Source organism: Sminthopsis crassicaudata, chromosome 2 (assembly GCF_048593235.1).
Source record: "Sminthopsis crassicaudata isolate SCR6 chromosome 2, ASM4859323v1, whole genome shotgun sequence".
Taxonomy (NCBI): Eukaryota; Metazoa; Chordata; class Mammalia; order Dasyuromorphia; family Dasyuridae; genus Sminthopsis; species Sminthopsis crassicaudata.
The window spans coordinates 308,891,274-308,918,634 of NC_133618.1; the positions used below are offsets into that span (position 1 = coordinate 308,891,274).

General features: G+C 33.2%; 1 protein-coding gene across 20 annotated transcripts in view; it reads right to left on the reverse strand.

The window, feature by feature from the left end:
• Positions 1-27,361, reverse strand: part of NRXN3 (neurexin 3) — a 2,041,643-nt gene that overhangs the window by 1,227,340 nt on the left and 786,942 nt on the right. For 12 of the 20 annotated variants that reach the window (XR_012486454.1, XM_074289857.1, XM_074289854.1 and 9 more), the window contains 2 exons: positions 22,662-22,865; positions 17,046-17,072 (listed from right to left, as the gene is read on the reverse strand). Coding sequence is in view for 19 of the 20 variants with exons in the window: in XM_074289857.1 (XP_074145958.1) it covers positions 17,046-17,072; positions 22,662-22,865 (231 nt within the window). In the remaining variant the exon portion in view is untranslated. The remainder of the gene's footprint in view (positions 1-17,045; positions 17,073-22,661; positions 22,866-27,361) is intronic. The other 8 variants (XM_074289860.1, XM_074289856.1, XM_074289859.1 and 5 more) reach the window with 1 other exon arrangement.

The window sequence follows — 27,361 nt, forward strand, 5'->3', positions numbered from 1 at the left end:
TCTCATCACTTCTCCACTAAGATGGTATATTTTAATCACTCTGGCATGGAGGCTTTAGAAAGCATGGTACATTTGTTATCCCAACTTGGGGGCTCTAGAAAGCAGGATACAACACTGTATGTTTGGTGCTTAGTAAAGTGCTTGGCTCGTGGTAAGTGCTTAATAAATGCTTTTTCATTTGTCCATTCAAAAGAAAGTAGAAAATGTCCAACAATATTGGTCCAAATGTGTTTCAGATTGTTAAGGGTACTTGTCATGTACCCTCATGTCAAGGATTTTCTTTTTTTACCTCAAAGGATAAGCTAAAAATAAGACAAATGTTGTGGAGTGCAAATGGAATTTTGGAGCTACAATTGATTCTAAAAAATTAAAAAGAATTATGGTCTCCAAAATAAATCTAAGAGAAAAGCATCACTCAATACTAAAATTCAAAGCAAGACAAAATAAGGAAAAGAGATGAGAGGGAAGGGAGAGAATAAGCATTTACTACGTACCAGGCACTATACAAAGTGCTTTTTAGAAATATAATCTCATTTGATCTTCACATAAATTCTGTAAAACAGGTGCTATCAATATCTCCATTTTATATTTGAGGAAACAGAGGCAAAAGAAGTTAAATAATTTTCCTAGCTATATAGCTAGTAAGTGCCTGAGATTGGTATTGAACTGAGGTCTTCCTGATTCCAAGCTCAGAGCCTCTATCTACTGCAAAATGTACAAGAACCACTGAACCAGTTAATTACTAAACTATATGTGTGTGTCTCTGTGTGTATGTGCACATGCATGTGTGTATGCATATATATGCATATATACATGCACACCCATATATATAATATATATACATATACAAAAATATATATACATGTACAAATCTATAATTATCCACACACATGCATACACATATATACATACATGAAGAAATCAAATCTTCATGATTCCAGATAGAAGAATATTTTAAAAATCATCTGCCTCAATAATCTTGTCTTTCTTTTTTCTTTCTTTTTTGATTTAACAATCTAGCAGGATGCTATGGTGAAAAAATGAAGAGAATTAAAGTTGGAAAATAAGTTCTCTGTTTTGTTTTGTTTTTGTTTGTTTGCTTGCTTATAAGCAATAAATCGTAATATTTTGAATAACAAGGATTGTCTTTTACCACTTTTTATACCCCAGCATTTAGCACAGTGCTTAGCACACAGTAGGTGCTTAATAAACATATACTGACTGACTTACTGGCCTATGTTTAAGTTCCAACTCAGTCACTTCCTAATTATAAAACCTTGGGCAAATAATTTAACACTGTTGAAGGAATTAGAATAGCAAATAGTCATGGGAATTGAGTGAACAACTCTGACTCCATCTTGTGACTCAATTCTGGAGTTAGCTCAGTAAGCTTTCTACTAAATTATGAATCTAATCCAATTTCTGTCTTGCAAGAAAACTGCTCAATTGTGGGATTTGTGAGCAAACCTTATTGGGTTGTTTGAATTTAGCCCTGAGTGGATAGAAAACAGGACCATCTCTACTTGTTGCTTAGATTCTTAAATAAAGTTGCTACCTAAAGTGTCCTTAAGTTAAAATGTAAATTATGCTGAACAAAAACCCAGTTAGATTAAAACATTGATGCAAGGAGTTTCCTCACCATTATATATTTCAAGCAACTCATGTGTCTTATCTGAAAACTGTGCCAGTTATCAGTTTATGACAGTTAATCAGTTATTGTTTCCATATTCCTTTGAAAAGACACTTGGAGGGAGTGAGACATCTCATTTTCTGATTTCAAATCTGTTCACTCTTCCCCATTCAACTTAGAAATTCCCTGATTTTTCCTCCAATTAAAAATCAAATTACTTGGAGATGGTAACTGGGTAAAGCCAAGATAGCAGAGTAAAGTCAAGAAGCTGTTCTAGTTCTCCCAGTTTTTCTCAAAAATTACATGAAACCAAGTCTCTAAACAAATTTTGAGGGAATGAAACCATTCTCCAGCTCAAGATAGAATGAAAAAATTTCAAGAAAAGTCAGTCTCATTGGGGTGAAAAGAACGTTCAGTCCGTCAGATAAACTCTGTGATAACTGGTAAGAGGGTCTTAATCAGCAACTAAGATACTTAATACTGGCTCTGAAGGAGCAAAAAAAATTTTTTTTTGGGGGGGGTACTGTTTGCAATCCCAACACAGAGGCAAACTTGAGGAAACGAGGACACTATACGGGAACATCATATGGACTAAAGGTATAGTTGTGAATGGTCCCTAATGTGATGACATTAAAGAAAAAGACATTAAGGAGTGAGAAAAGGTCTGTACTAGAACAAGAGAAAAGGAGAGATATAATGGGGCAATTAGTTCACATGAAGAGGTGCAAAAGACCTGTTACAATGGAGGGAAAGAAAGGAGGGGGATAGGCATTGTCTGAAGCTTACTTAAACTCTTCAATTTTGACTTTAACAGGGAATAATTTAATCATTCAGCTGGGTATAGAAATTTATCTGACCTTAAAAAGAAATAGGAGAAGAAGAGGAAAAGAAAAGGGCAGTACAGAATAGAAAGGAAGGCAGAAACACTAGAGGAAAAGGTAAGGGGGAGGGGGAAGGACTAATAGAAGATAAGGTAGTGGATAAAGTGGATTAAAAAAAAAAAACACTAGTAAGAGAAAGGGGAAAGGTGATAGGAGATAAATGAGTGGGTGTGGTGGGTAAAAAAAAAGTAACTAAGGAGGGATAGGGTAGAAAGAGAAAGCAAAAGTATATACAGGGATAAAAATAGGATGGGGGAAAATACAGAGCTGATAATTATAATTGTTAATGTGAATGGGATAAACTCTCCCATAAAACAGAAGCAAATAGTAGAGTGGATTTAAAATAAGAATCCTACAATATGTTGTTTACAAGAAACACATTTGATACAGAGAAACACATACAGAGTAAAAGTAAAAGGCTGGAACAGAATTTATTATGCTTCAGTTAAAGTAAAAAAAAAAAAACAGAGGGGGCAATTCTGATCTCAGATAAAACAAAAATAAAAATAGATCTTATTAAAAGAGATAAGAGGGAAAGTACATATTGATAAAGGCTACAGTAAATAATGAAGTAGTAATGATACTAAATGTGTATGCACCAAGTGATAGAACAGGCAAATTCCTAGAGAAGAGTTTAAGCCAGTAACAGAAAGAAATATCTAGCAAAACTATTATAGCAGGGGCCCTCAACCTTCCCCTCTCAGAACCAGACAAATCTTACCACGAAATAAACAAGAAAGAAATTAGGAAGCTTAATAGGATCCTAGAAAACCTAGATATGATAGATCTCTGGATACCTTTTTTTCTATCATACATGGCACCTACACAAAAATTGACCATGTATTAGGCATAAAAACTCACAATCAAATACAAAAATGCAGAAATAGTAAATGCTTCCTTTTCAGACCACAATGCAATAAAAATCATATGCAATAAAGGGATAAGGAAAGATAGACTAAAAATCAATTGGAAATTAAATAACCTAATTCTAAAGAATGAGTGGCTCAAATAACAAATCACAGAAACAATCCATAACTTCATCCAAGAAAATGACAATAATGAGGCAATATATATAGAAGTAGAAAAAACAATAACAAAATTCATCTGGAAGAACAAAATGTCAAGAATATCAAGGGAATTAATGAAAAATAATATAAAGGATGGTAGCTTAACAGTACCAAACCTGAAACTATGTTATAAAGCAGCAGTAATCAAAACCATTGGTACTGGCTAAGAAACAGAGTTGTGGACCAGTAAAATAGATTAGATATATATGACACAATAATCAAGGTCTGTAGCAATATAATATTTGATAACCTCCCCTCACATAAACACTCCAGCTTCTTGAACAAGAATTCACTATTTGACAAAAATTGCTGGGAAAATTGGAAAATAATATGTCAGAAACTCGGTACAGACCTACATCTCACACCCCATACCAAAATAAGGTCAAAATGGACACATGATTTGGGCATAAAGGATGATCCCATAAACAAATTAGGAGAACAAGGAATAATTTACCTATCAGATCTTTGGAGAAGAGGAATTTATGACCAAATAAGAACTAGAAAACATTATGAAAAGCAAAATGAACAACTTTGATTACATTAAATCAAAAAAGTTTTACATAAACAAAACCAACAGAAATTAGTTTAAAAGGAAAAAATCTGTACAGCCAATATTTCTGATAATTATCTCATTTCTAATACATGTAAAGAATGTGTCAAATTTATAGGAATACAAGTCATTCCCCAATTGATAAATGATCAAAGCATATGAACAGACAATTTTCAGATGACAAAATTAAAGGCATTTATAGTTATATGAAAAAATGCTATAAATCACTATTGATTAGAGAAATTCAAATTAAAACAATTCTGAGGTACCATCTCATAACTTTTCAGATTGGCTAAAATGAGAGGAAAAGATAATGAAAAATGTTGGAGGAAATGTGGGAAAACTGGGGCACAAATGCATTGTTGGTGAAGTTGTAAAATGATCCAACCATGCTGGAGAGCAATCTGGAACTATGCCCAAAGGACTATAAAAATGTACATATCCTGGATCAAAGGATCCAGCAGTACTATTGATGTTATTCGGTATATACTTCAAGGAAATCATAAAAGAGAGAAAAGGATCCATATGTGCAAAAATATTTGTAGCAGCTCTTTTTGTGGTAGGCAAGAATTGGAAAAGGAGTGGATGCCCATCAACTGGGGAATGGCTGAATAAGTTGTGGTTCATAAAGGTAATAAAATATCATTGTTCTATAAAAAATGATGAGCAAACTAATTTTTGAAAGGCCTGGAAAGATTTACATGAAATGATACTGAACAAAACAAGCAGAACAAGGAATACATTGTATACAATAGTAGCAAGAATGGGAGATAATCAGCTATGAAAAGCTTGGTTCTTCTCAATAGTTCAGTGATTTAAAGCAACCCCAATGGACTTTGGACAGAAAATGCCATCTGCCTCCAGAAAAAAAGATCTAAGGAATGTAAAGCAACACATTATATTTGCTTCTTTTTTCTGTTTTTTTTTTTTTTATTTCTCTCATGATTTTTACCTTTTGTTGATTTTTCTCCCAACATGATTCATAAAGCAGTGTGTATTAAAAATAAATAAACTTACAACAAAAAATTCAGATTATCTATTTTTTAAAATTCCACTGTTTTCTTTTAATTAATTGATCTTATTGTTGAGGTTCAAAAGGAGACAGCAAAAGCTTGGAATTGCTGACCAGTGTCATGAGGTGTCTCAAAAGAATTTACAGGCTTGAACTCATCTCCAAGTCAAGGGGCAAAGTTTATTGTAATTGTAACGTCAATTGAAGCATGCTAAGTTCCAACAGAATTTAGCAAAGAACCAGGAGCAAGAAAACAAATTTATAGGAAAAGACAGAGAAATCTGGTTCTTCATATTACTGATATGCTAATTTTATGGCCCAGAGGTAGAACTAAAGAATAGTCTCAGAAACCGTTTGTTTCAGATACCCTGTTATCACTCATCAGCAGATTGTTATCTGGCAGTCAGAAAAGTTTCTAGGACTATTTCATAGTATTCCTTTTAAAGCCAGTAGACTTTAAGATCATTAACAATCAGATTATTAGAACAATAGCACTCCTAAGGTCTGGGAATCTCAAAATTACTGCTACATTTCTCCCCCATCATTTGATTAATTGTTTTTAAAATCTGTCTCCAGTTAGAAGCTTTCTTTTCAGTGTCCTCTTCCATGTTATTCTATGAAAGTACATAACTAGACCTGGGGAATAGGGGTGAATCTAGTTTGGTCTCTTGGATGATCATAATTCAATTTCTACAGAAATTTCTCTGTCCACCCAGTAAATTGCAGGCTCTTTAGAGGCAAAGTCAACAACCTATTTCACACATCCTAATTAACTTTCCCTCAGTAAAAGGATCAGGTGCCAAATGGTAACTGTGAGATATGAAACTGCTAATCTGATTTTCTGGCTCCTTAAGTTATTCATTCTCCAAAGAGTCTGAAAATGCAAAGACTGACAAACGAAACTCAGAATTTAAGGTTGAGTAGCTGTTGTGCCACAGTTCTCTTTATCATCCTGACTCAGTTTACCTATATTGTCCTGACTTAGTATCCCTAATTGTCCTGCCTCAGTTTCCCTGAATTGTTCAGCCTCAGTTCCTAATTGTTCTGCAACACCACCCTTCCTTCCTAATCATGATGATCCAGATGAGAAAAGACCTTCTACCTTAGACATTATCAGAATTCTATCAGAATATCAGATATCATCTTATCAAGATTCCTCTCCCCATCTCCGATGCCTCCCCCCACCCTATCAGAGTCCCATTCCTGCTCTTAGCACTCTATTCCACCCGTGCTTCAGTCTACCCCCTTATCTGAGCCGTATATATGTCATTGAGGACTCACATTGTTTGCTGAACTCTTGGAGATGATAGTCTCATTCAGCCCTGGGACCAAACCGTGGATCCATTTGGTCCCAGTAAATTTCTTCCTTCCAAACAAACTATTAAATACTCTCTAAGCTCTATCTTCATTCAGTTTTCCAGCATTACATAGCAAGGGGACAACTTGTTTAACGTTATACCTTCCCTTCTTTACCAAGGACTACACTAATTAACCCACTATTTTGTGACTTTTAAGTCCTGAGACTTAATAGTTCTCTATATCCTATTCCAATAGGATTAGATAATGACTTATGATTGTTTCTCATCTCTTTCTTAGATTCAATTAAATTGACATAAGATACTGAAGTCACAAATATTATGGGAACATCTAATCAAATCAGGATGCTTTAAAGATAATATTTTCACATTAGAATGCTATTAAGCTTCTGTTATTATTATTATTATTAAAATGATAGCAAAGGCCCAAAGACTCCAAAATATTTTGATTAGATCTAGTTTGAATTCATTTGTTTGTTTATCATAATGCACCAAAGAAAATGGAATCATAGCTTCCCATTTCTGTCTTTTCTGCGAGCTTTACTTCCTATTTCATTCATGTTAAAGGGTTTTTGATTTTATTTTGTTGTTGTTGTTGTTGTTTTGTCAAGGTTCCACACTTGTTCCTCTTCTCTTTCTAACTACTCATTTCTTTGTAAACTTCATTCATCTCTACTGCTTCGATTAGCAGCTACATTAGTAATGACTCCTGATCTCTAAGCCTAAATTCCCAATTACTTACAGTTTATCTTTCCCCAACTAAGCCACCAACACCTCAAATACAACATGAACAAAAATGAATTTATTATCTTCCCTCTCACTTCTCCAATTACTTTTATCTTTGATTTCCTATTTTCTGTCAGCACTGATGCTATTTTTATTTTTGCGGCTTTTTCTTCAGTCTGCTATGCTAGCATTCATCTAGTCTCCCATTTCAAAAATTCATAATTATTTGTGGCCCTCTGTCTAATCTCATTACATGTATTTATTCACTTTTCTCCTTTTATCTTATATTTTTACCTATATATTATGCATACACATACACATATGTATATATATATACATATATGTATATATATATATATATATATATATATATATATATATATATATATATATATATATATATATACATATACCTATATTCAGGGATTTGCTAGAACTGACTCATAACAACTTGAGACAGTAGGTTACTTAATTTTCAGTGTGATGATTTATAACTTCCAAATTAACAAATGTGACAAATAAATTATTGATTTGTTGCTTTGTCAATTCCCAGATCTAAGAAAGTGGTGGATAAAAAGTTAAAAATGGACATAAAAATATGTAATAGGTACATTTTTCTTTCAGAGAGATAGTTGTTAACATTTGCTAGCATACTCCTGCATATATTTGTGTGTCTGAGTATGTACATACATACATATACATAAATATATATATGCACTTTACATATATGTTGATTTTTAAAATATTTTTTCTATAATTTATCTTATTTTTCCTTTTATCAATATAGGATTCTTTCCTTATCATTTTAAATAGCTATATAGTATAGTTGCAAATCATGAAATGCTTCAAACTATGAAAACTCAAAGTTGAGGATCCTCCAATAATTATGGTATTTGTAAATTGGCATCAGCATATACAAAATAATAAATTGTATGTAAGAAGTAGCATAAAAATAATCACTAATTAAATTTATAACTACAAAAGGAAGTAAATCAGTCATATAGGGAGTGCAAGGGTAAGAGATGGATACTCCACATGTTGTTTTGGTTCCTTTAACTATGAAGAGACTTAAAAGAAGATTCAAAGAATAATGAATAGCCAACTTAGAACAGGCTTGTATAGCATTCATATAGAATGAAAAAACATAGACCCCATTAAGTAAAAAAAAAAAATTACCAAGCAATATATCAAAGATTTATTCATGTTTCTTATTACATATTACTGCCTATTGCCAAATTTAGCAATTCACTTAGCAATTCCACAAAATGGAAAATACCCAGATAGAAAATAGTGTATAAACCCCCAATTCCTGCTAATTCTTTTTATATTCTATCTCTTATATTCATTTACTCTACTCTACTACCAACTACTACCACCCTACCACAGACCTTCATTTATTATAATAGTAATTATAGCTCTTTAATAACATTTTCCAAAGTGTTTTCATATACTTTAACAGATACATCTTACAAACAAAACACTATGAGATTGGTGATTTTCAATGAATGAACTTGTCTTCTAAGTTTCATGTTATCGATTTTCAAACTAAATGCAATTTTGATGACGTAGAAATGGATTTTTATAAAGGCTAGGGGTTTGCTTAGTAACATACAATTCAAATTAGGGTAGACTGCCAACCCTATGACTTTATATTAGGAATTTTCCTATCTGAGGAGCTCTGTGCTATTAAATTTATATATCTAAATTTAGTCTAATATAAATTTCACTAAACAGCAGATATGGGAATTTGAGGGACATTCTATTTTCTCTAGGATAAAAAGCAAGCTGATTGGTTGGTAGATAGCTTTCAAAAATTCAAATCTAACTCCAGATACTTTCTAGTTATATAATTCTGAGTAAGTCACTTAATCCTGTTTGTCTTAGTTCCTTATATCTATAATATGAGCTGGAGAAGGAAATGGCTAACCATTCCATTTTTATTTGCCAAGAAAACCCCAAATGGGGTCATGAAGAGTCAGACATAACTAAACAACTCAACAACAACAACAAAAGGAGATAATTGTTATAAAGATTTGATTGAATACATTTCCAAAGAGAAAGTAGATCAGGAGTTAAAAACAAAGACCAGACCTTAAACCAACTGTTTAGATAAGAAAGACTTGAGAAGAATTCACCTCTGTTCCTACTCAGCAGGGAAGAAAAAGGATCAGGTAACTGGTCAAATCTATACTTCCCAATGATTACTTATTTGCAAGTGATTACTCAATAATATTTATAATTGACAAAAGAAAATGGTCAACTATATTCATTCAGAATACTAATGTGAATAATCCAATAAACTATAGGGAAAGTAAGAGCCTGAAGAGCTATTCTTTTATTTTGGAATATATTGATGCTAACTAGGGTCAGTTGGGATACCTGGAAAAATCTATATATAGAAAGTGGTAAGGTAGAAACTTAACTATAATTGGTGTAATTTTTTCCTGCATTTTTTTACTCTGTGTCCTTGGACAACTACCTTACCTTTTCTGCATCTAATATTCCTCATCTATAAAAAGAAACCATAATATATATTTTTGTGGAGATTAACATAATATATGTGAAAAATATTTTATGAGGTATTGTTTGTAACTATAAAAAAGGACCCAGTACTTTTTTGGATTAAAAGAAGGTGGAGATACAAACTATTATTGGAGCATAGATTATTATCCAAAAATCTCCAGGATGGATACTTATTTAGGCAGTATAAAATCACTACAGTATACATGTTAAAAATCTATTTCATATGTATTATAAACTTGAACAACTTTACAGAAAAATCTCTCCTCTGTTACTTGGTCACTCTGCAACTTGGGTAAAATCATTTACCTTCTTTGGGGCATACTTTATGTAACAATAACATATAAAATCACAGCTTAAAAATGTAAATGACCTAGAGATCTATGAACTTATGACATTATTCCTAATGCACACATATACGATTTGTCCCCTTATAAATGGGATTATGTCAGTGAACTTGACTTGAATTCCTGAGAAAATTCTAGATTCAATTATTAAAGAGAAGATTAATGAAAATTTTTTAAAAAGCAATAACAAAGAACCTTTACAACTTCAAGAATAATGCTCTTTGGATGGTTTCTCATACATATTAAATTTCTCCACATCTTTTTATAGGCCAGTCTTCCAAGCCTGGAACACACTTCTATCTGAATTCTGCTTTTTAGAATCTTTGATTTCCTTTAAAATTCAGATGAATCATCACTTCCTAATTGAGATCTTTTGTGATCCCCCCCAACACACACAATTCTAGTACACATCCTTCAAAATTACCTTCTTTAATGTACCTACTAAATCTGCAGTATTGTGTTCATTTTTAGAATTTTAAGGACATTGAAAAACAAAAGAGCTTCCAGAGGAAGACAATCTGAATGGTGTTCCTGTAATATAGGGATTTTTTTTTTGAGGAATTAGGAGTGTTTCATTTAGATTAAAAAGAAGACTGAGGGAAGAAACTATAGTGTCTTCAGGTTTATGAAGAGTTGCCATGTAGAAGAAGAATGAGTTGGGATGGGGGAATAAAAACAAAACTCCCCCCAAATTAGAACTATATTCAAAAAGTGAAATGGGCTAAAAAAAAGGTGACAGATTCAGCTGTCTGGAGACCTTTGATGAGATAGACTGCATGACCACTTTTCAGATGTTTCAGCAGAATTGCCTTGGGAAATGGGTTGTAATAAATAGCTAACATCTTTTCTAATTCTAGATTTTTTGATTTTTATTCATTGTGTAAATACTGTTTTCATCAATTTAAAAAATAACTTATTTATTAATTTAATTTAATTAATATAATTTAATTATTCACTATATATATTGTTAAATTAATAAATATTTTATTTATTATATTATAATAAATATAATAATATTTATAATTATAAATAAATCTTTATTATATTATATAATAATATATAATATTATTATAAAAATAATAAATACCAATAACAAAATAACAAAAATATAAATTAAATTAACAATTAAACAAATGTAATTAATTTAATTAGAGTAAATTAATTATATATATTCACACTTCTGTACTTGAATATAGCACAATGAACTGTATAGATTCTATATAAGAGGTTTATGAGAAGACATAGAAATAATTTCCCAAAATGACAAGATATAGATGGATTATTTTTTCCATTGGGGAAGAAACTAGTCAGTGATATTATAGCTGCATTGAAGTATCAAAGCATAACAATAATACATTGTTCATACTTGTCATTTTGAATAGTTATATAATATTTCCATCACTGTAATAACATAATTTGCTTATTTAGTCTCTTATTGTTGGGTATTTAGATGATTTCTTTTTTTTTTTCTTTTGCTATTATAAATAAGGTTGATAAGAACATTTTTGTACAAATTACTTCTCTTTTTTTTCCTTTTGAGAAATATTTAAGATATTACCAGGTCAAATTGCAAGAGAGTTTTTAAAGCTCCTTTTAGGTCTTGCCAAATACTGCTGCATGTCTAAAGAAATACAAAGTGGAAAATGTCTGGCTTAGTATATCTGCCACAGGAAAAATCAGACTCTGACAGCCCAAATTGACCATGAGCAGGAAAAAGTGAATTATAAATGAAAAAAGTCCCTTTGACAGTGGTATTTATTAATTAGAAAAAGTAAACTCTTTCCCAATAGAGACTGTTTCATTCAGTGGATTTATTTGTCTAGTGCCTAGAAGTGTTTAGCACAAAGAAGACAACTATTAAATGCTTGTTGAATGAATAATCCCCAATTCAGAGAGGAACTGCCACCATTTTGGTCAATGGTGTAGTGGTATATTTATTCTGACATTTCACACTTTTTAGAGGAATTACAAAAATGTGACAGAAGAGCAACAAAAATTTTTTTAACAAAACCTACCCAAAAAATTTTAAAGAAGATGATACATTTTTTTCCCTATGGTTAAAATGACTGCTGGCACTTTATAGAGTATGATGAAGAATTCTAAATAAAGTGCTACTGAGTCATTTTCTAGTCTGAAAGAGGTTCAAACTCAAATCAGCCTTAGATTGAAAGGTCAAGATCTACATGAAGGCCTTTCAAAACAGTGAATCTGATACTAAAAGGTGTGAGGTTTTACTCAAGATATCTTTAAAAATAAGAGAAAGGTATCTATTTGGGGCTGCTTAAAGGCAAGTAGTTTAAGGTTTAAGTGTGGTAAGCTAAATGATAACTTAGGCTCCGTTCTTACTCAAGGGTTCTATAATAGAATAATTTTTCTAGGTTCAAGGGTAAATCAATCTTCCTCTCTTTCTCCTTTCTCTTTCTCTCTCTCTCTTTCTCTCTCTCTCCCCCCTCTCTCCCTGTCTGTCTCTGTCTTTGTCTCTGTCTCTCTGTCTCTCCCCGCACCATACACATGCTTGACTTTGAAAAAAGTGTAGGTGTTAGTGGCTTACTTAGCTATGTCTAAATTAAGCTAGAACCACCCACAATCCCTAGACTTGCCAAAAGACTAGAAAAGGAAGCTATCTTTGAAATAAAAGATGCAGAATGCAAGTCAAAAGTTAAAGGGCAACCACAAGGCAATTATGGGAAAGAACAAGAATACTGAATATTATGGGGAAATAGATAGGATAGCATGTAAAAACAAATTGTGTAGATCTCATACCTCTTAGAAATTGTTAGGGAATTTTTATGCATAATAGTGCAATGGGTCACTTCTGCTATGATTTAAGGGGGATACAGCATATAGGGGTGGGAGAAGATTACCAAAACTGTGCCCAAAACAGTTTCATCTTAGTATTTGGCTTATGTCAAGAATGTCTAAAACTTATAATCTTTTCCCCCTAAGGTACTCTATTTTTTCTTCTGTCCTGTTTCTAAGCAGACATAATAAAGGAGCACATATTAATTTGTAAAGTATTCATCTGAGGCCTTTCATGAAATCTTCATGTGGAAATGTAATAGTGAGAGAATTCATGCATCTACATAAATATACAAATATAATTATATATACATACATATGTGAAATGTATGCATAAATATTATATATATGTATGTATATATATATATTTATATACACTCCATCTTTTACAGAATGACTAAATAAATACATATACCTGACAGAGAATTTAATTTTCTTATAAAAATGAGCTGATGAAAACAAGGAAAAAGAGAAAAGAAAATAAGGGAAGAGAATAGTAATATTTACTTAATAAAAATGAATTTCATCAACACATTTCATGTGTGGACATGTTTATATATATAAAATCAAAAGGAGAGGGACCTACTATTAATAAGCTAGTTGATCATTCATTCTGCCATTCAAGACAAAAGGGATAGAGAGAAGTGAAGAAAAGGGAAATAATAAAAGAGGATTACAGAAAACATAAAGGACTCACCTGAACTCTTCAAACTTGTTTCAGAATTCTGTTATCTTAAGCAAATAAAATCATATAAAAGATCAGGAAAAGTTCTTACCTGCAATTCTCTCTGCAAGTCCACAAGATCTTAGATCACTATCAGATTTGTAGGATCTGATGTACCAATGAGTGTGTATTCTCTTTCATTAGAGTGTCCTTGCAAACAATCATCTCTATCCCCAAAGTATAGCACTGTTTTCTTTTAAATGATATCACCAGATTACCTGGATTGTTCATTCCATTGAAGTGACTGCTGATTCTGTTACCCTTTCATGAAACTTAACAAAACTTTGATTTTTAACTAGAGGTGTCAAACTTGATGCTCACAGGTACCATGTATGCTACAAAATTCCCTAGTATATTCCAGACCAGATTAAAATATAATTGATAAATATTTAACAAAATTAATAAAAATACAATACAACATAGATACTGTTGATTTGAGCTTTTTTAAAGTCAATATGAAGCTAGCAGGGAATTTTTCTATTTGAGTTTGACACTCCTACTTAAATAATATTCATCTTATTCATTTTTATCATTTACATCAATTCCTGATGATTCAAGAGCAAAATGGAACCCTTTTCAACCAAAGACATTACTTTATTCCTTCATTTATATGTGTGATTGAGCTGAAGATTTAAAAGGAATTTAATATCAGTATCTGAGAATATTATAAGTGAGTGAGGAGATAAGCTGAGAAAAGGGGATAAATGCAGAGAAAAACAACAGAGAATAATAGGTTTTTTTTCCTCCTTGTTAATAGGAATGTATCAGAAGGTATAGACAAAGTCATTGATTTTTAAAATGAATTTAGGGAACAAGAAGTAAGAAGTTATTCCCCATAACTCAAGGTTCATTGTCCTATATCATAGCCAATATCTTCCTCTCTCCATTTGAAAAGTAATCTTCTCCTTCATGTTCTTTCCATCAGTCTTAGAAATAATTTCTTAACAATGCTAAACAATTCTCAGTGAAAGATAAGTGGGTTAAAGGAATGCTGATAACATTCACAGTAAACTCTCAAGGAAGATGATGGATCAGAAAAATATGCAAGAGAACTGTTGGAAAATGTCTTGTATTTAATGTATAATGCTGCCCTAAGTCAATATATTCCCTCAATGAGATATGTTCCCTCAAGAGAAAATGGAAACATAATTCAAAATTTTTACAAATAGAGCCTAAGAACTCTTTAAATGGCTGCAGGGATCAAGACAGAGTAAAGGAAGCAATACCACCTGGGGAGCAAATCAATCCAAAAATCTTTCTATAGCCTTTACCATGACTATAGAAAAACAGGGTCATGTGATCAAACACACCTACTAAATCTCCTATATCATCAGACTTTACATTAGTCTACTTAGGAAGTATTAATGAATTAAGACTGAGAAAGTCAAAGGGCTATTCAAGAAATTCTACTTCTCAGTCTTGCTCTCCCCTTCAACTTTCTGCTGACTGGCCCTGCAAATATTAGACCAGCACAAAAAAAAGTTCTCATTATTTTATCTACCTATTGTCTAAGTGCCTATCTCCAGACCTGCAAATTTAGTTCTGGGAGCCCATTATGATAATCAGAGGGCTCATCATTCAGAATTCATGATGGTAATTTTAAAATAATGTCATGGACAAAGAGATGATCTCAGAGTCAAGAACAAAATAAGGTTAGTTAAGTCCTGTCTCTGACAAAAATATGAGCTGGTTAATCTCTCGGTGTACTAACCCGCTCACCAAAAATCATGGGTACAATTCAATTTTTCTTTAAAAATAGTTTTAATATTTAAACCTGATTCTTTACTTAAAGCATGAATTAAAGTAAACATATAATTGCAAATGTATTAAGATAAAAGTTGGAATACTGATTTTCTGCTAACTTTTCTTAAAATTGTCCTCATTGCTTCTTTTTTTTCCCCTCGTTGGTTCTTAATAGAAATATTTAATTCATATACAAGAAGCATGATGACATGTGTGAAATTGCAAGAAAAAAACTGTCTAAAAGAGAAACCTAAAAATTATATCATGTCCAACTTACATAGATGCTCAGAAAATAGGAAATTTTCCATCAATGGAAAGTGTGGAAAAATAACAAGAAAGCTAAGCTTTCATTTCCTGATCAAAAATAACATGAAAATTTCTTAGCTCCCTTCATTCTCCTCCTAAAATCGTTGTTTGATGCTAGGAGATGCCCATTTCTATTATGGTTTGGAGAAAAATGAAAACCTCAATAAAGTTTTTAAATAATGTATATGATATCAGAAAACAAGCTGACTAATTAGAAATGTTTAAGAATATCAAAATAGGCCATTGCTTAAAATAACTGAAAGAGCTATTACGACTTTTACAAAACATTCTGCTTAAAGAAGATTTTCTTTAGGTTCTATGTTTTGTGTTGCCTTCTCTCTTTTTTGTTAACTTCCCAGAAAATGGGATTTGGGTTTTAGCAGTTTGCATTCATGGTAACTTCATGGTGTACTAAGTATCATTCAAAATTTGAATAATCTAGATTTTAACATGAAGGAAAAAGCAATTCAGAAGAAATGAGATTTTCCTTTCTTCCTTCCTGTTGTCACTATATCTCAAAAACAAAAGCAAGAGATGTTTGATCATATTAGGAAATTGACAGGACATAGAAGAGTCTAAATGGCTAATTAATTTGAGAAGAACAGGGTATTCAAACACCCTCTATTTATTTTTTCTTTATCCTCTTCATCATCTAATCTTATGAATTTATATTCTCCATCCTTTTCTCAGTGATGCCAGATAAATTTTATGTTTGTCCCAGGATTGATAAATATCCAATTCATCTGTTAAGGAGTTTCCTTCGTTTTAAAGAGATTTCAGAACATCAAGCAAGTAGATTGACAAAATATAAGCTGAGATTGAGGGCAAAGAAATCAAACAAACTAGAATCCTTTCCTCTGCCAAATTGCTATGTATTTGGTTGAAGTTTTCCATTTCTGCCTGAAGCATTCCATTTCCATTCCAAATGACTGCTTTTCCCCACCACCCTGAGAACCCCACCAAAGAAACAAAAGTCAAAGTAAATATGTCAGATTCAGCAGCCTCCATCTGTGTCATGAACTTTATTTTATCTATCTTAATTTTTTTTTCCCAGTAGTGGAGAAGTGTATGGCTATTGCTGTAATGCTTTTTGCCAATCCCTTAAAACCATTTCCCAAAAAGTTACTAATTACCCATTAATTCATTTTCAATTTATCACATTATTCAGGTACTTCCCCTCTTCTTTACAGTATAGCAATCACAGGGAATGAAGAAGGAGGGCACCAGTTCCATTCCAAAAAGACTATTTTGAATACCCTTTACCACCCCATACCAGTTATTCCCATCTTGTAGGGCCCAGGTCCCACCCAACTCTGTAGTTGGAAAAAAGAAAATTCAAATGAAAAACAGCTCATAAAACAGCAAACAAAATAAATTCAGTTTTTTTTTTTTAAGAACAAAATGAAACTTGAGGGAAAACTTACTGGAGTTACAGTTTATCCTGATACAGTCTAGATGGGGAAAAATAAATGAAAGATGAAATTGCATCCTTCAAGGTAACAGCTGCAGACATCCAAAAACAATCAGTCCACCCTTCCGGGGACAGACACACGCAAGAAATGTGGCCATTTTATATATATATATATATACAGTATGTACAAATTTAAGTGTGGGTATATATGTACAGTATATTATATTGAAATATCAAATACATATATACATATATATATACAGACACATATATATATACACATATGTATAGAGATATATACTGATAAACATATATATCCACGAATAGACACAGCATATGCTTCTCTTTTGCAGAAACCTATTCATTTATTTATTATATATAATTTCAAACCTCAACTTGAAATGTAATTTTTAAAAAATAAAAACTAAACAAATCAGGCACAATTTCCCCACACCCACCAAATGTAAGTTATGCCCCACCTCTCCATCTACATTGAATTTTCTTGTATTTTATCTTTAAAACCAGCCTTACCACTATTTTTTTTATTAATCTTTATATTATTATTCCATAGGAACATTATCTGTCTGACACATTTTATCCTGAAAAAAGAAATCTGCCTATGAGGTTCAACAGTGCAGTATTTAACCCTTTCTCTTTTCCTAAGAACAAACTCCCTCCTCCCTCTCCCTACACCATCCCACAGATGCTCTAGCAATAGCAATTTTCATTGGCATATTGCCATTATACCTAAAGTAAGGAAAGGGTTAATACCACCTGGTCATTTCCTATCATAAAATGGCCACTTGCAAACAGCTAACCACACAAACGCCCATCCCAGATTTCAGAGAGTTAAGGGCCAGGACAGGGGAGAAAGAAATATAATCATTGGGAGCTATTATTCTTTATTGGGTTTATTGGGTTATTTGGGAGGGAAGGGATTTCAAGGGCCCCCAGATAAGACCCCCTCACTAGAACCAGTCCTCATCTTGCTGCCTGAACGCTCTTTCCAAATGAAGTTTCTATAGCATTCAGAGAGAAGGTGAGGCAGGTAAGCGTGGAGGCAGTACTGAGGGCCTTTGATAAATCTGTTTCAATGCATATTTGTAGATTTGATTGTAAAAAAAGAAGAATAAGAAGCAGGGACAGTGGCTGTGAAACAAGTGACTTTAGCTATCAGGGAGAGGAGGCTTTATGTTCATTTGAAAAAATTACTAGGGAGAGAAGGTTTTTAATTTTTATTTTAAAAAATAATCCCCAACCTCTTTTATGACTTAAGAGTTTTCAGTCAGAAATATTCCTTCATAGATTCATTGGATGTCTTTACTTAGCATTACTTGAAAAGCAAATGGGATTGGACAGGGCTGGTTAGGAAAAATACCTCAATGATCACCATGGCATCCAATAGGAATGGTGTCACTATAATCTCCCATATAAATGATTATCAATATCATAGGGGATAGAACTCCAATAAGAGATTAAAGGGAAAAGGAATATAACAATAACAATATTCTAAGGATAGAGGACAGTTTTTGTTTTCTTTTTATGTTGTTTGTTTTATATTAAAGAATATTGAGAGAGCAACAGAAGAAAAAGCAGTTAAGAATCTTGCTCTATTTCAACATTAAAGTGTCATGTCTTTTAGACTACAGACCCTGTCATCTCATCATTTTAACCTTTAAAGACTTTTATAAAGGGACAGAAAAGGTGACAAAGGACAAATTTAAAGCCAGACCAAAATAATTTAGAATAGCCAGTCATCCTAGGGAAAGGGCATAAAGAGGGTTTGACATCTCTTGAGAAAATCTGGGTTTGGTTTCATGCGATTAGGTTTGTCATGTGTCGTCAACCGCAACAGAAAAGTGGGAGCAAACAGCTCTGGAGCATTCGGTACGATCACCATACAGTGGCGGCTATACCCCTTGGTGAAGACTGTGGGTGAGGGAGAGTGGGGTGGGCTTGAAGTTGTGAGGGTTTTCACTTTTGATTCTGTAGCATCCCAGAAGGTTGAATAAATACCCCTCCTTCCTAATCTGTGTATAGAGAAAATGTGACTGAGTTTGGGAGGAGAAACACAGAGGGAGAGAGACACAGGCCATGCAATTTTCTTTTGGCTTTCAAAAATTCTTAAGCAAGAACTATTGTAGAAGGAAAGCCAAACTAGATTACATATTTCATGCTTTATTCTACTCTAGTTCATGTAGAATGGGCTAATTGAAGTGAAGGGGACTTTGAAACAAATTCCAATCTAGAAACTTGAATGATTCAAGGATGGTTGATGACTTGATTTTTTCAAAAAGGAACATAGTCTGTCTTGAGGAATCAGAGGGAGAGGTAAAAATGACATTGAGGTATCTTGACAATCTTTAGCTATTGTGTTGCAGCCCATCCCTCTTTTAGGTCAAAATGCCCTCTATAGATTTGAAATCTGAATGAATAGCTGTTCTAGTGATTAACTTATTATGAGTCACTCACTAGTCATTGGAAAATGGGGAATCCAAACTCAGAGAATTTATTTTAGGCAAATCACTTTTTTTTTTTTTTTAACAACTTTCAGTAGCTTCTGAAACTTGATATTTAAATTAGTTTTTTTTTTTTTTTTTTTTTAATGAGGGAGGGAAATCAAAATTTTTTCTCTACCAAGGCACTTGGTTTTTGTTTGAGGTATGGAGGAAATCAACATCTAAATGTTTTTAGCTGCTACATTTTGCAAAAAAGGGGTATGTAGTAAAAAGTATTCAATAAGTTACCAGGAGCATTCAATTGCAATTTATTGAATGGCCTGGCATGCCATCAGTATTTACCTCACTACAATATGACTCTCAAGAACCCTTTCAGAGAATTGTGGATACAATGCGTGAGTTCATTAATAATATTTTTTTTATGTGTATTTCTTATGTGTAATGTGCAATCACTAGCAATCACATGCTAGTGATACAAAGACAAAAATGAAACAGTCCTTGTTCTCAAGTAGCCTCTATGCAACAAATAGCATTTGTTTAATTTTAGTTCAATACAGTCCAATAAGAAGTGGTGGGAACATACAAATTGAATGTGAAGTCATTTTGGGGCAATCATCTGCCAGTAGGCTTTGAAAATAAGAAAATAGAATTTGTGATTGATATAATAATAAGCTATTTATGTAAGATAGAACAAAAAACAGACTTGTAAAAAAGTCTTTGAACATAAGTTATGTCTGAATACGTATATTTTGAATTGAAAAGGAGAACTTGGAGCCATAGGGGTATCAATTCTTTAGGAACAAAAGAAGACAATATGTCTTATTCTCTGGAGTATCCAGTTCTCGGGAAATCGCATGAGGGCTATGTTCTTGAGGAATTACCCAAGCCCAAAGTACTCAGCTCTAAGAATGGAAAGGTATATATAAATCAAAGCTGGAAGTCCTCAAGAAATGTGAGGCTTCCCTGACCCTGAAGTGAGAACAGAGGGGACAAAAATAGCCAAGAAGAAACTGCTCAACTCTTTATTCTCTTATTAGCCTGAGTTTGAAAAATTTATAAGAGAAATCTCAGATTAGGGAATTGTTACTCACTCTCTGGAAATGTGTGTGTGTGTCTCTGTGTGTGTGTGTGTGTGTGTGTGTGTGTTTCTGTCTCTCTCCCTCTCTCCTTCCAATCAGTCTCAGCTACGATGTGAGATTTGTCACATCTAACCTGCTAATCTTCATAAAACAAACATTAAATAAGAGGTCCTTGTAGGTCTAAATCATCCTTTCTCCACTTCTCTCTCATTTTATTTACAAATAGAATTCATGATTATTATTTTTTGTGATGGGGAGAGTTTGACTTTTTTTGCTCCTTTCTCTATCTTAGAAATAAATTGACTTTTTGTTTATTATTTTAAATAGCATATATTTTCTCTACACCTTTTTCTATTTCTTTCTCTTTTTTTGGAGGAGGAAGTTAGCTGGAAAAGGGGAGGTGGTAATAGGCTGGGGTATGCCTGCCCCCTGCAGGCTGCTCAGTACTCTCTGTTCTCAGGGCTGTTTACTATGCGGGCCGCAGGCTTTGGGCCTTTGAAGGGTTGAATACCATCTTTTGATTTACCATGGTTGATGGGGAATAGCTTAAGAACTAAAATACATGGAGAAAAAATCAGCAAAGAATAAAATAAAATACAAATTAATAAGACAATAACAAAAAGAGACACAGAACCAATGGATATCAAATGATTTGGGGAGGGGGATTATATTTTATTGTAAAAGTTGAAAAGTGGAAATTAAATACAGATAGTAAATGAACAAATCACTACTCAAAACAGTCCTTTGTTTTCTATATATATTAAAATTCTAATTTAGCTTGTCCCTATGCTACTTCCTAACCTTAATCAGACTGGTAGCAACTCCAAACCACATTATGTTACCAGAAGAAATTAGCTGTGGTTTAGGTATGGTCTGGAATTTAGTGCCTAATGTCTCTGTTGGTTTAAGTGAGTTTTAATTCACTCTTGTCTTTTATAGATCTTGTCACTAAAAACTTCTTCACTCAGAAAACATCATCTTTCTTATAGATTTCTATCACTATTCACTAAATAGCTGCCCTAACGTTCTCTCATAAATCAGTAAAGACCTTTTGGTGAGCGGAGATAGAATCTCAACATAGTTTTCTCCAAAAACAAAAAGGTTACCAAACATTTTAGAAAGAGATAGTTGCAACAACAACAATAAAATGGAGAAAAATTAATCATTCAATGGAAGGTCATGGTATTAATGACTCAATTCCCCCTCCCCCAAAAAAATATATTTACAGGTTAAGTACAGGTAAAAGAACAGAACTTGGATTACTCCCAGTAAAGGTTTTATAACTTATTCTGTTGCCACTAACCACACTAGGAAATAATGCATGCATATGGATTGAAGATAATACAGTGATGGGAGAAAGTGCAATATCAGATCATCTTAGCACAAAGTGCTATTGATTGATGTATCTGAGCCACTGGGTGGCAAATGCCCATTTTGAATAACAATTTAGGTTGGAAGCCACAAACTTCTCTAGTTTGGAAGTCAAGAGGCAAAAAAGTTATGTTACTTCATTGGGGTAGATGCAGAAAGGGACAAATGTCTTTAAGTGATCAGTCTTTTCTGGTCACATTATGGCATTAACAATAATTTATCAATCTTATAGTCTGCATCTTCCCTATTTCTACGTCCTATTTTTGTTTCCAGTCCCTTCTCTCTCTACTCTCACAATGGACTGTTTTGGGTGGTGACTAAGGAGGCTGTTTTAATGAGAAAGTGATTGATCAAAAGATGGACCAAAGTAGCATGTCTTACACAAAGCTAATTGATTCAAAAGACCAAGAAAGGAAACTTAAAAACAAAGACATTAGTAAAAAAGGAAATCACCACTATCCATAACCAGAAAATGACATCAAAACTTCATGCAGCAACACAGAGAGGTGTTGTTGTTTAGTTTTTTTTTTTTTTTTTTTTTTTAAGTATGCTTGGCTTTATTAACAAGTTTTCAGCAGCTAACATTTCAAAAAAAAAAAAAAAAAACCAAAACAAACAGAAGAAAACCAATCCAATTAAAACAATTGGGGTGAAAATTAAGAGAAGGAAAGAAAAGGAACACAAGTCCAAATTGAGCGGCGGAGGTTCTTCATACGATACCTAAGTTAACCATGAGCTTGACACGACCCCCATCCAGCTCCAGACGTAGAGTATCAGCTGAATCCTTGGAAGTGGTGGCAACCAGCAAGCCATAAGCACGCTGGGACATGAAACGGAAAGATACATCCTCCGCCTCAGTGTGCATGACCATGGGCATGATGATCTTCATGTACATGCTGCCATCATAGCTCAAGATAGAAGCCTCTGCCAAAGAGAAAGAATAAAGTTATTAGAAAAAGAGAGAGAGAGAGAGAGAGAGAGAGAGAGAGAGAGAGAGAGAGAAGAGACAGAGAAACCATATTTTCCTTCTATGTCTTCTTCCAGAGACTATTTTTCTAGACTAACTTCTTATCATTATCCTTCACATACTCTACATTCTAACCAAGCCGGACATTTCAGTGAATAGAGTGCTGGTTCTCGAGTCAGAATAATTCTACCTCAGATGTTTAAAAGCTGTTTAATCTTGATGGGCAATTCATTTTTCCTCTGTTTGCCTCAGTTTCCTCAACTATAAAATGGAGATCAAAATAACAACTACCTATCTTATGAAACACTGGCCCTGAAGTAAGGAGGACCTAAATTCAAATACAGCCTCAAACACTTATAACTGTGACCCTGAGCAAGTCACTTAATCCTGAGATTGCCCAAATTGACAGAGAAAGAGACAGACAGACAGATAGACAGAGACAGAGACACAGAGAAAGACAGACAGACAGAGAAAGTGAGAGAGAGAGAATCAAATGAAATAATACTTATAAAGTATTTAACATAGTAACCTGGCATACAATAAGCACTATAACAATGCATGTTCCCTTCCCCTTCCTGTCTATATACAATATTCCATCTTCTGTCTCCTCTCCTTTGCTCTGACCCTTCATGCTTAGAACATTTTTCCTTTTAACTTCATTCTCCATCAGGATCCAGAGATCTTTTTGACTCCAGGTCCAGTGCTATATCCATTGTAGGACTCTGAGGACAATCAGAATAGTGACATCTACTCCATATGAGAGTGGAGGTGGAAGAAGTAGGGATATTAAGCCTTAAGAAATGAAGATAGATGGTAGAGTAAGCAGTAAATCATCATTACTCTTCTATAGTCACCTCTAAAAAATCATAAGACCCTAAAACAAATTCTGGAACATCAGAACCAGCAAAAAGAAGGTAGGAACAATCACTGAGCCAGAGAAGCTTGGAAGATCAGCAATAAAATTCCTACTAGGGAAAAAGAGAGTACAGCCCAAAATAGAAAGTATCCCAGAAAGCCAGTAGCAAGCTCCATTTCAGCCAACCAATGGGAGATATTGAACCCCAGTGAAGTGGAGCAGGCAAACACCAACACTGGAATCCCCCACATGCCTCAACATAACTAGGGGAAAAGGCAGACCAGCTCCGAGAACTGCCTTATGTTTCAGTAAAACCCTGAGCAAACTCTGGTAGCCTCTAGTTGTCAGACAATCACATGCTTCCCTATAGCCTCAGGGAAATACAGGAACACCTCACTGGCCTCAGCACAGGACTGACATTAGCACTAGGACCCCAGGTAAGCACCAGGATGGCTGCCAGATCCCTATGACTTTCAGCAGCCACTTGCCACTTTAAAGTTTCAGGGAAGCACCATATGCAAAGATCCCCAGTGGACCTTATCAATGTACCATCAGGTAAAATGTCAGAGCTTATAGCCCGTGGCACAAGAAGCCTAAGACAATGTCCCTTCCATGTCAGAAGTAGAGCTCAAATTTTAAAAAAAAAAGAATAATAAGATAAAAAAATAAGAGACAGCAACAATTATCAAGTAAAATTATCCTGATATCCTGAAACCAGAGAGCAAAATAGACATTGAAGGAATCCACCAAGTTCTTCAAGAAAGAGATCCCAAAATAAAAACTCCAAAGAATATTATAGCCAAATTACAGAACTATCAGATCAAGGAAAAAATACTTCATGACCAAATTGAAACAATTCAAATATTAGGGGGATCACAATTAGGATTACACAGAACTTAGCAGCTGCAACATTAAAGAATCAGAAGTTGTGAAACATGATATTCCAGATGACAAAGGAGTTAGGACTACAACTAAGAATTACCTATCCAGTGAAATTAAGCATAATACTTCAAGGGGTGGGTGATGGGAGAATGGTCATTCAATGAAATAAAAGGAATTTATGTTTTCATAAAAAGTTCAGAACTGAAGCACAATGTTGATCTCTAATATCAAGACTAGAAAAGAAAAAAGGAAAAATAAAACATAAGGAATTCAGCAGAGTTGAAATGTTTACATCCTTACATGTGCAGATGATAATTGTAATTCTAAAAACTTGTACCATTGTACTAGACAAAACTTGTCTAGTTAGAAGGACCAATATTTACGAGTACATGAATTGGAAATAATGACATAAAAATAATTAGGGATGAGAAAAAAAAAAAAAAAAGAAAGAGTACACTGGATACAGAAGAAAGAGAGAAGAATTTCCATGAAAAGCGGCAGAAAAATCCATTATAATAGAGGGAAAGGTAGGAGGGTGGGCAATCAGCATCACTTGAACCTTACTGACATTAGGATTGACCCAAAGAGGGAATAATTAGTTCACAATCAGTTGAATATAAAAAAAGTATCTTATCTAACAGGAAAATAGGAGAAAAAGAGATTAAATAAAGGGGAGAAGGGAAAGAGAAAGGGAAAAGAGTGTGCTAACAAAAGAAATGGTAGACTAGGAAGGCAGTAGAGACAAGCAAAACACCATTGAGAAGGGAAAGGGTGAGAAGAGAGATCGGACAAAGAGGAGGAAAAATAGGATGGAAGGAAGTACTCCATTAGTAACTGATGAATGTGAATGGGATGAATTGTCCCTAAAATATAAATGGATAGCAGAGTGGATCAAAAAATAATTTTACAATATCTTTCTTTCTTTCTTTCTTTCTTTGTCTCTTTCTTTTTTTTTTTTTTTTTACAAGAAACACCCTTGAAACAGAGTAATACACAGAAAATAAAGGTTAAAGGCTGGAACATAATCTATTTTGCTGAAAAGAAAAAAAAAAAGGAGTAGTAATTCTGATCTGGGACAAAGCAAAAGCAAAAATAGACCTAATTAAAAGAAATAAGGAAGGAAACTACATCATTGGTACCAAATGATATAGCATTCAAATTCTTAAAGGAGAAGTTAACCAAATAAGAGAGAAAATTATGAAATATAAAAAGATGATTTGATTACATTAAAGGGCTTTTGCAAAACAAAACCAATGCAACTAAGATTAGAAGGAAAGCAAAAATCTGGGGAATAGTCTGGACAGCAAATACTCAGATAAAAGGATCATTTCTCAAATATATAAAGAATAGAGTCAAATGTATATAGAACACAACCTATTACTCTATTGATAAATGCTCCAAGGATATAAACAAAATTTTCAGATGAAAAAATCAAGGCTATTTATTGACATATGAAGAAATTCTCTAAATCATTTTTGATTAGAGAAATATAAATTGAAACAACTCTGAGGCACCTCTTTACACCTATCAGATTGACTAATAAGACAAAAAAGGGAAATGATAAATTTTGAAGACTATGTGAGAAAATTGGAACATTAATGCATTGTTGGTAGAGTTGTGAACTGATCCAACCATTCTGGACATCTATTTGGAATTATGACTAATAGCTAAGTAAACTGGGTATACTTTTTGACCTACTAACACCTTTGTATCCCAAAGAGGTCAAAAAAGAAGAGAAAAGGATCTACATGTGAAAAAATATTTATAGTAGACCTTTTCATGGTAGCAAAATATTGGAAACTGAGGGAATGTCCATTAACTAGGGAATGGCTGAACAAGCTATGATATATGAATGCAATGAAATAATATTGTACAAAAAGAAATGATGAACAAGTAGATTTCAGAAAAAACTGTAAATACTTATAAGAATTGATGCAAAGTGAAAGGAATAGAAATAGAAAATAATGTACATAGTATCAGTAACATTGTGTAATGATCAACAACGAATGACTGTTCTTTTCAGCAATACAGCAATGCAAGACAAGTTTAATGGAATCAGTAAGAAAAATGCTATTCATCTTCTGAGAAAAAAAATGATGAAATCTGAATGCAGATAAAACATACTTTTTTCACTTACTTTATTTTTTTTTCCATTTTGATCTGATTCTTCTTTCACAACTATGACTACTATGGAAATGTTTTGCAAAATAGCACATGTATAACCTCATATTAGAAACCATTTTAGAAAGAGAAGATAGGAGAAAAATTTGAAAATCAAAATCTTGTAAAAATGAATGCTAAAAACCCTATTTGTAGTGGCAGGGAATTGGAAACTGAGAGGATACCCATCAATTAGGGAATGGCTGAATAATTTGTGATATATGAATGTAATGGAATATTATTGTTCTGTAAGAAACGATCAGCAGAATGATTTTAGAACTGGTCTGGAGAGACTTAAAAGAACTGATGCTAAGTGGAGCAAATAGAAAAAAGAGAATATTGTACTCATCAACAATAAAATTATGTGATAATCAACTATGATGGACCTGGCTCTTTTCAATATGAGGCAATTCAAGTCAATTCCAATAGACTTGTGATGGAGAGAGACATCTGTATCCAGAAAGAGGACTGTGGGCATTGAATATGGATCACAACATAATATTTTCATCTTTTTGTTGTTGTTGTTGTTTGCTTGCTTTTTTTTCTAATTTTTCC